The sequence below is a fragment of the Oryctolagus cuniculus genome, chromosome 4 (genome assembly GCF_051225735.1).
Source record: "Oryctolagus cuniculus isolate XC-2025 breed Fujian yellow rabbit chromosome 4, ASM5122573v1, whole genome shotgun sequence".
NCBI classification, from domain to species: Eukaryota; Metazoa; Chordata; class Mammalia; order Lagomorpha; family Leporidae; genus Oryctolagus; species Oryctolagus cuniculus.
The window spans coordinates 372,359-382,077 of NC_142870.1; the positions used below are offsets into that span (position 1 = coordinate 372,359).

The 9,719-nt window shown below is 50.8% G+C and overlaps 1 protein-coding gene and 1 long non-coding RNA gene across 12 annotated transcripts in view; one reads left to right on the plus strand and one right to left on the minus strand.

The window, feature by feature from the left end:
• Positions 1–2,895, minus strand: part of DIP2A (DIP2 acetate--CoA ligase A) — a 112,063-nt gene extending 109,168 nt beyond the window's left edge. For 7 of the 11 annotated variants that reach the window (XM_070071724.2, XM_070071723.2, XM_051859511.3 and 4 more), the window contains exon 1: positions 2,563–2,787. In XM_070071724.2, the coding sequence (XP_069927825.1) occupies positions 2,563–2,653 (91 nt within the window). In that variant the 5' untranslated portion in view covers positions 2,654–2,787. Of the gene's footprint in view, positions 1–2,562 lie in introns of all 11 variants that reach the window. The other 4 variants (XM_089330395.1, XM_051859506.3, XM_051859505.3 and 1 more) reach the window with 3 other exon arrangements.
• Positions 2,896–3,089: 194 nt separating this feature from the next.
• On the plus strand, positions 3,090–9,221 carry LOC103350648 (uncharacterized). Its single transcript, XR_007924787.3, has 2 exons — positions 3,090–3,646; positions 8,857–9,221. It is a non-coding gene; the product is annotated as an uncharacterized LOC103350648 (long non-coding RNA).
• Positions 9,222–9,719: the final 498 nt, after the last annotated feature.

Below are 9,719 nucleotides of genomic sequence, written 5' to 3' on the forward strand. Positions count from 1 at the left end.
GCCCTATGGGAGGAAATCACCACGTTCTAAAACCAAAGCCCTTCCTGAGGATCAAGCCCCACTGCAATAGTTGATGATAAGAATCCAGGGAGGATATTAGATCGGCTTGAGTTATGAATAAAGGCAGGGAGACACTTTCAGTTAGTCACTGCCAGTGCAGGATTTTCAAGATTACCAGGTATTACTCACTACCAGTTTCCAAGAAGGCAGCATCTAGGATGTCATAAGCTTCCTCCTCCCTCTACTCTACCCACTGCAGTGTCAAATCAAAAGTTTTAAGCAGTTTCACACTTGGACAAACATTGACTGCCACGAAGCTATCCTAATTTGACATTACCTTATTCCTACTTAGAAGGTTACAGACAATAGGGGTGGGGGGAATCAGAAGCCAGGATGAGTCCCACTTTCTACAACTTCTGGACCAAAATATAAAAATAATGATAATGACTTGTTTTAGGGCTATGATTATTAGGAATCTCTTCCTTGAATTACATAAATAAAACCCCGTAGCAGTTTCAAAGCACTTTCGAACAGTCTGACTGAATCTTTACAAGAACTCTGAATACCAATATAGCTGGTATTCACCTCCTTTCGCAGCTGACTAAAACCAAGTTTGGAGATGTTATAATTCAGTGAAGATTCACATTTACCAGATACCAGACACTGAGGTGCCAAAAATTTGCCCAAGATAGTCTCTACTGCTAAGCATTTCCAAGTCCACCAGGGAAGCCTAAGTCAACAACAACCACATCTACTGTAGCAGCCAGCATTAAAGGTGTGGAAGTGCCCTGGGAGCAGAGCCAAGTGTGGCTGTGCCCAAGTCATCACTGACCTATTTTGGCCAAAAGAAACGTGTCAGGACAGTCTGGGAGCCAGGAAAGAAGCTGGAGCTCCCTGGCCTCACTGCCTGCTGCTGTACTCTGCTGCTCTTCCCCTTAGCATTCAGCCCCTTTGCAGATTAAGTTACCTTTTCAGGTTCTTCTCCGTATTGCACAATCTTACATCCTTCACTTACTTATTCATCCCATCCATGTCTACAATGACAACAGTGTAAGTGGACTGCATAAACACTGACATACTTGTGTTGTCACACAAATCATGAAGTTCTTTAAGGACCCAATTTGTCAACTCCAAGCAAGCACTTAACAAATTTGCAAAACAAGGAATTGAGGGAATAATAGATACATGGGAACAGAAATTAAGAGCAATCTGCAAAAACATAGTTGAAACGTGTAAAAGCTAAACAGCATCTATGTGACTGCCCTTGAATGAAAAGCCTTAACAAATCCAGTACAGCAGACCCTGTCAGAACCATTCCTAACTGAGTTTTTCAAACTTCCCAACAGAATCTAACCACCAAGAATCCCCGTAGGCACACATTTCTTATTTCACTTCCATTTTTTAAAATGTGCCATATATCACAGAACCTGTTTTTCTTTTTAAGAGGGAGGGATACAGATAAGAAGAGGGGGAAAGAGAGAGAGACCATCCACTGGTTCCCTCCCCAAATATTTACAAAAGCAGGAGGCGGCCCAGATGAAATCCAAGAGCCAAGAGCAGGGACACAATGCAGATCTCCCACAGGGCAGGAGACAGCACCTGTAGCCTCTGGGGTGTGCATTAGCAGGACACTGTAATCAGGCGTGGGAGCCAGGACTGCATCCTGGGCACGCCAATGTAGGAGGCAGATGTCCTAACCAGCAACTTGACCACGGAACAGAATACCCACCCCAACACGGGATTTTTTAAAATGTGAAAGTTGAATCAAAAAGTTACAAGTAGATGTTGTATTATGCACAAAACAAGCATCATACCAGCATCTATGTCGCTAAGGATGGAGAGGATTACATGAGTTAGTACATGCCAGCGCCAGTTTTATTAGGTGTTGTTTGAATAATGCACAACTCCAGCCCCAATAAAATGCATCAATCTGAATCTTAAACATGATGAGACTATGAAAGGTCTAGTAGCTGAGAATGCACGCACGTCTCTACTGCAAGACTAAACACGTGAATGCTCTTCTGCAAGGGACGCGAGGCCCTGGTCCGGGGAGAAAACCCTCTTCCCAATGACAGCCGCCCAGCGGGGAACGCCACTCGCACCGCCGACGCCACCTCACTCGCAAACAATTATCCGGGACTTCTGTTTTCAACTTTTCAGCATTCCATAAAGGAACCCACTCCTCCTCGGCGTGACAAGCTTTACCCGCATTGAGGTATTTTAGTCTCAAAATCCGGACTGTGGAGACGCGTCTTACACTCGAGGAGGGCGCAGCCGCCACGAGTCTGAGGCGGGGCTGGGGAGTCGGGTCCGCACCTCGCGGGGCGGCGGCAGCCTGCGGCCCCGAGCGGACACTGCGGGGCGGGAGCCCGGCCCCGCAGCCCGGCGTTCGCTCCGCCAGCTGCGGCAGAGCCCGGCCCCCGGTCGGGGCGGCCCCGGCGGGCAGAGGCGCGCGGTCCCGGGTGAGGGGCGGGGTGCGGGGTGCGGGGAGAGGGTGGGGCGCCTGACCGGAGTCGCGGGGCGAGGGGCCGGGGTCTCACAGCAGGGCGACCGGCCGCTCACCTTCCGACAGCTCCAGCTCCAGCTCGGCCAGGCTCTCCCGCAGCTCGGCGGGCAGCGGCGCCGCCTCCAGCGGGCCCCCGCGGTCGGCCATGGCCCGCGCCTCGCGGCCGGCGCGGCCAGGCTGGGCTGCGGCGCTGGCGGCGGCTACGTCGCTCCCGGCGGCCTGGAGCCCCGCATCGGCTCGCGGAGAGCGGGAGGCGGCGCAGCAGGGGCGAGGCGGGAGGGTGCCGCGAGCGTCGCGCGGGCACGGGTGCAGGCACGAGCGCGGGCGAGTCCCCCGCGCCGCCGCCCCGCGCGCCCCCGACGAATCGCGGGCCCTCCGGGAGCGCGCGTGCGCGGCGGACGGGGCGGGTAGGGAGCGCGTGCGCGCAGCGCGTGAGGACGCACGCGGGGACTGCCCGTCCCGCCCAGCAACACCGGAGGCCCATTTCTATTGGCCCAGAGGGCGCGTAGAGCCCACGGCGGGCGCCCACTGGGAGAGGCGGGGAAATGTCACTCCCAGCAGGCTCTGCGCGAGGCTGGGCGAGGGCCGTGGGCTGAGGCGTGGTGTCCGGGAGTGGCGGCCTGCCGGTCGGCATGCTGTCCCCCGCCCCGCGGCGCCGCTGGCTTTGCCGCGTGGACTCGGAGCGCTCCCGCGAGGGCAGCGAGCACGCGCCGGCCGCTCTTTCCTCAGAACAGCCCGACACGGGGCTCGGTGACCGAGTGACGGCGGAGCTGCCAAGACCCGCGCAGGGAACCGGAGGCCAGTCGGGGCCTAGTGGAGCTAACATGCGAGGGACGAACAGGCGTCTGTGGACGCGAGCGCGCGGCGACCGCAGCCGCGTTGCCCAAGGTCGTACCCTGGGGCAGTCCGCATCCCATGACCGGGGGCAGGCCTGTAGGGCCGCTGGGACCACGTGGGAAGCAGTACTTGCTCGCGGTTCCCCAGGGACCGGCCAGAGCTTTCCCGGCCTGCGTAGTCCTCTGCTTCCTCCGCCAGATCCTGTTTACTGTTCACGGGTGTTGATACCAGATAAACTTCTTGTAGCCCAAACTCCACCTCAGCGTCTGCCTCAGGGAAAACCATCCTGCCACAGTGTACCAGGTAACAAGGACGGGGGTTGTGGCTGGATCACAAGTGGCCAGTTAGGAGGGTTAACCAGTGAAATGGGAAATACTAGCATACAAAATAAGAAAACATTTCAAGTATGGAAATAATCCCCATATGGAAAATACAGGGCTGGGTAGCTTTTACTTGGCACTGCTGACCCTCTTAAGACAATGAACAGCGACAGCTGAAAACGAAGAGTCTCGGGGAAGATGGCACTGTGGTTAAGACGCTGGGCCCGCATCCCCTATCAGTGCCTGGATTTGAGGGCCAGCGCCACTACTGATTCCAATTTCCTGTTTGTGGACACTGGGAGGCAGCTGGTAGTTGGTCCTTGCCATTCACATAGACCTGGGTTGAATTTCTGGCCCCCAGTTTCAGCTTGGCGTTTGAGGGATGGACCAGCAGGTGGAGGATCTTTTTCTGTTTCAGATAAAATGAAAATCAGTAAGAATTAAAAAATGAAAGCTGAGTCTCTTCAATTGCATAGAAGCCCTATGTCCCACAGCAGGACAATCAAGACAAAGGCCAGGCTCAGAATTTAATGTCCCCAAGTGGTTATACTCCTGGTCAAATGCCTGGATGAACTCATTCTCATGCTGGTTGTGAAAAGCTGAGTCCATGACACGTGGGTTAGAGATATCTAGTAGATCCTTTCAAAGGTTTTGACACTCCCCCACCCCGCCTTGGGACCTGCCCATGTGGCTTGTCCATCTCCATTAATCTAGCACTACCCTTCCTTCCATCCACTGGACACTAGACATATGATTTTTTAACATAATTCAGCTTGATACAATGAAATAGTTCTTCCTACTCCAAAAACCTGTGTGTTTGTTTGCTAGGTCTTCATTAACAACATTTGAAAAATTGGACACCTTGCCAAATTAATTTTTTATTTATTAGAGTTATATAGACAGAGACAGAAAGGACTTCCTTCCATTGGTTCACTCCCCAAATGGCCACCAAGGCCAGTGCTGTGCTGATCGGAAGCCAGGAGCCAGGTGCCTCCTCCCAGCCTCCCATGCGGGTTCAGGGGCCCAAGCACCTAGGCCATCCTCCACTGCCCTTCTTGGCCACAGCAGAGAGCTGGACTGGAAGAGGAGCAACCGGGACTAGAACCCAGCGCCCATATGGGATGCCGGCACCGCAGGCAGAGGATTAGCCAAGTGAGCCACAGCGCCAGCTCTGCCAAATTAGTAGTAAGAGTCCTGGGAGCTAAAAGTTGAGATTGAGATGTTTGGCAGAGCTGGTTCCATCCGAGGGCTGTTGCACAGAACCTGTTCCATGCCTCCTAGCTTCTGGTGGCTTTGGTAGATTCGGGACAAGGGGCCCTGAGGAACAATAATGCAGTCACTGGACCAGGTCACATCAGCCGAAGACCCCTCCACCCTGAACACGTTTGAGCACACCCTTTGCAAAATGGGTTAGTCTGGCTCTGACCTCTGCCTGACTCCATACAAGGACAAGTTTTTTTCACCTCAGTAAGGCGTATCTAAATGACAAAAAAAAAAAAAAAAGATTCTAGCAGCTGCTCCCTGAGTGGCTCATAAGTTTTCATCTTATTAGCATATACAGCCACCAATCAAGGAAAGTTCCCCATTTAAAAACATCAAAACCCCTAGACAGGACTTCCTCACCTACCCCATTCTGGGGCCCTTCCCACCACTGCCAGCAACTTTCTCTTTGGCTTAATAAACTTCCCTCTGCATTGCGCACACTGCCTTGTCCATGTGCCTGAATCTTTGTGGACAGGAGAAAGAGCTGTAAAATTTTAAAAATTCAGCAGGAGGAAAAAAATCTGTGCAACAGTTTGTTGGCAATCTTTGGTGTCCTTGGCATACAGATGTATCACCCCAGTGGTCTGCATTCATGTTCTGGATTGGGGCCCACCATACTGACCTCATATTAATTTGGTATCTGCAAAGACCTACTTTGAAATGAGGTCACATTGACAGATACTGGGGCTGGGACTTAAGCATCCCTGTGGGGGAGGAGGACACAGTTCAACCCGTGACAAGCTGTAACATCCAGCCAACATACACACAAGATCTGGGAAAGCTTGTGCTTGATGAAGGGTCTGGAATGTAAAGTTGGGTCAGAGTTTACTGCTATATGAGCAGGCTTCCAAGACCAACGTTTAAATGCTTGCAGACTTGCTGAAGGGATGGCTCCTGAGATGATGATGTATCTGTTGACATAAATTATTACGTACCACATGAATCATCTCTGTGGTGACTCTGAGTTAGGGTATGGTGAGGGCAGCTTCTCTCTTCCACAGTATCTGGAGCAACTTAAACCCTGGAGGCTGGAGTACTATGAGGGTCCATTTTCCCACTGACAGGCTGGAGTACTGTGAGGGTCCATTTACCCACTGACAGTTGCTACTGGAGCCCAGATGGGTATGTCAGGCAGCATACTCACCCACGGCTGTTCCCTGCAGCCTCGGCTTCCTCACATTATGAAGGCTGGATTGCAAGCACAATCCAAAGACAGAGGGGGAAAAAGCCTTGTCCTTTGTTTGAACTAGACTCGTATCAGACAGCATCACTTCTTGCACTTCCTATTTGTTAGAAATTAGCCATCAAGGCCCAGCACTGTGGTACAGAAGGTTAAGCCTCCACCTGCAGCGCTAGCATCCTACATGGGTGCTGGTTCTCAAGTCCCGGCTGCTCCACTTCCAATCTAGCTCCCTGCTAGTGCACCTGGGAAAGCAGTCAAAGATGGCCCAGGTCTTTAAGGGCCCCCTGTACCCATGTGGGAGACTATGAAGAAGGTCCTGGCTCCTGGCTTCAGATCTGCCCAGCTCTGGCCATTTGGGGAGTGAACATGTGGATGGAAGACCAACCTTTCTCTCTCCCTCTCTTTGTAACTCTACCTTTCAAATAAATAATCAAATCATTAAAAATAAATTAGTCATCAGATCACCTGTATTCAAGGGGAGAAAAATTAAGTTCCAATTTCTAAAGTTAAGAGTGTTGCAAGAATGTACAGATGTATTTTTAAAACACCATGGCTATGGGCCATGGTATGCAAAGTTTAAATGGTCAAATTTCTGTGGCAGGCCAGCACTGCGGCTCAATAGGCTAATCCTCTGCCTGTGGCACCAGCACACCAGGTTCTAGTCCCGGTCGCTCCTCTTTCTGTCCAGCTCTCTGCTGTGGCCAGGGAGTGCAGTGGAGGATGGCCCAAGTCCTTGGGCCCTGTACCCGCATGGGAGACCAGGAGAAACACCTGGCTCCTGCCTTCAGATCAGCGTGGTGCACTGGCTGCAGCACGCCAGCCGCAGCGGCCATTGGAGGGTGAACCAACGGCAAAGGAAGACCTTTCTCTCTGTCTCTCAGTGTCCACTCTGCCTGTCAAAAAAAAAATAAATAAATAAAAAAAAAAAATTCTGTGGCAGACAGTAGTGGAAGGGAGTAAAAAGCTCAGGGATGTGAGCATACTTAAAGTTATATACTCCATGCTTCCAGAAGACCTACCAGGTTATTATGTTCTGCATGAAGACATAAATAACATTTTAAAAGGTTATCAGACATAGGCTGATGAAAGGGGCCCTGATGGCTCACCTTTAGGCAAAAACACCACCAGGAAAAGTTGTTCCAGAACTTGGCTGAGTGACAGTGATGAGTATGCTGGGATCTTAAAACAAAAGTGCCAAGGGAGCACCTACCTGATAAAGGACCACAATTATAATGGCCAGCAAGGTCTGAGTGACAGCCAAGGGAGACACCTTTAGGGAGTTACACAAATGGTTAATAAACATCATCCCCTTGAGGCAAAACAGATGGAAAGCTAAGAAGGGTACTGCTGGGGAAAAAAAAAAATCAAGGATGGATTAATTAAGACAATTGAGATGAGTTAAAAGTTAATAAAACAGGCCAGTGCTGCAGCTGACTTGGCTAATCCTCCAACTGCGGCGCCAGCACCCCCGAGTTCCAGTCCAGGTTGCTCCTCTTCCAGTCCAGCTCTGCTGTGGCCCGGGAAGGCAGTGGACGATGGCCCAGGTCCTTGGGCCCTGCACCCGCATGGGAGACCAGGAGGAAGCACCTGGCTCCTAGCTTCGGATCGGCGCAGCGCACCGGCCGTAGTAACCATTTGGGGGGTGAACCAACGGAAGGAAGACCTTTCTCTCTATCTTTCTCTCTCTAACTCTACCTGTCAAAAAAAAAATTAATAAAAAACAAAATGCTAGGCTTTCAAGCCTTAGTTTCTGGATGTGAGCCAGTTTTCAGAAATGGAAACTTTACTGAAGAGATAGCCAGATACCACAGAGGGCCTGCAGCATCCCAGTTTACAAAGTTCTCCTAACATGGAAAAGTAATTAGCCAAACACTTTGAAGATGGTTGGACACAGGGTTTGAACTTTGGTATCCAGACACCTGACTCATCATTCCCTATTACAGTTGCTGCATATAGTGGCTAGAACCTGGTAGGACAACTTGGCAGTTTCTTCCCCAGACACCAAGTGAACAGTTGGTATTGAAACAACTGACAGTTAACATTCACATTGGAGTTAACAGATACAATGGGAAAGGCCAAATGGAACCCTGAAATGGCCTCATCCCTTACTGAGATTAAAAAACAGTATCATATCTGTGAGTGGGAAGATATGTGCCACTTTTTTTAAGATTTATTTATTTACTTGAAAGAATCACACAGAGAAGGATAGGCAGAAAGATCTTCCATCTGCTGGTTCACTCCCCAAATGGCCACAATGGCTGGAGCTGGGCCTGTCCAAAGCCAGGAGCCAGGCACTTCTTCCCACATGGGTGCAGGGGCCCAAGCATTTGAGCCATCTTCTGCTTTCCCAAGTGCATTAGCAGGGAGCTGGATCGGAAGTGGAGCAGCTGGAACTCAAACCAGTGCCCATATGGGATGCCAGCACTGCAGTAGGCAGCTTTACCCTCTATGCCACAGCAATGGCCCCAAGATACTGCCATTTCTAAGGACATAGAGGATATAAGGGGTTGATCTCAAACATTTGATTCACCAGCGTGACAACCTCCTCTGCTTTGCTGTCAGTTGTTTGAGGTACATAATTGCAGACCACCAAGAATCACAGGTAGCAGCCTCTGTGACAGACTGGCTGTTGGCCTAGTGGATGTGTTCTTTTATGTCTATCAGAAAAGAAGACCAGAAACATTCACATGGAACAAAAATACAGTTTTGCCTGATGGTTCTGTTACCTCTCTTGTTCTCTCTCACAGTCCAGAGATCTTGATCACTTAAGACAACCTGGATGGGGCCGGCGCCGTGCTCATTTGGCTAATCCTCCACCTGTGGCGCCAGAATCCCATATGGGCACCGGGTTCCAGTCCTGGTTTCTCCTCTTCCAGTCCAGCTATCTGCTGTGGCCCGGGAAAGCAGTGGAGGATGGCCCAAGTGCTTGGGCGCCTGCACCCGCGTGGGAGAACAAGAGGGGGCACCTGGCTCCTGGCTTCGGATCGGCATAGCTCCGGCCATGGCAGCCATTTGGGGGGGTGAACCAACAGAAGGAAGACCTTTCTCTCTGTCTCTCTCTCTGTCTGTAACTCTATCTGTCAAATAAATAAAAAGACAACCTGGAGAATAACACGTTATTCCTTTCCATCAGTGAGCAAGAGGTAGAGAAGACGCTGGTGATAATACTGGTGATACACATATAGCTGCTCCAGAGTAGGAGATAAACCACAGAAATTCAAGGGCTTGCTGCATCCTAATATTTTTAGAGGTTCAGTGATCAAGTGTGCTCTAGGAAATCCCTTCCAAAAGTAAAAGAATTGTATCTTGAACCTCCTACCATTAAGAAAGCAATAGTTCCTGAGCTGGTTCTTGCTACAAGTGCTGGAAGCAACATATTCCACACCTGGAAATACTGTTCTGGCCCCAATACTGGGGGATCTGGGAGACTGTCAGATCTAAAAAGAGCCCAGACAGGAAAAATCTCAGCAGTACTTCCAGACTGTGATGCCAGCTGTCCTACTGCCTGGGCCACATGGCCTAGTAGTTATGAGAACGGCAGGGAATAATGCAATGTGGGGTTTCAGGCAGGTTTCAAGGGGGAGATTTACAAGGTACGTTGTCAGGACTT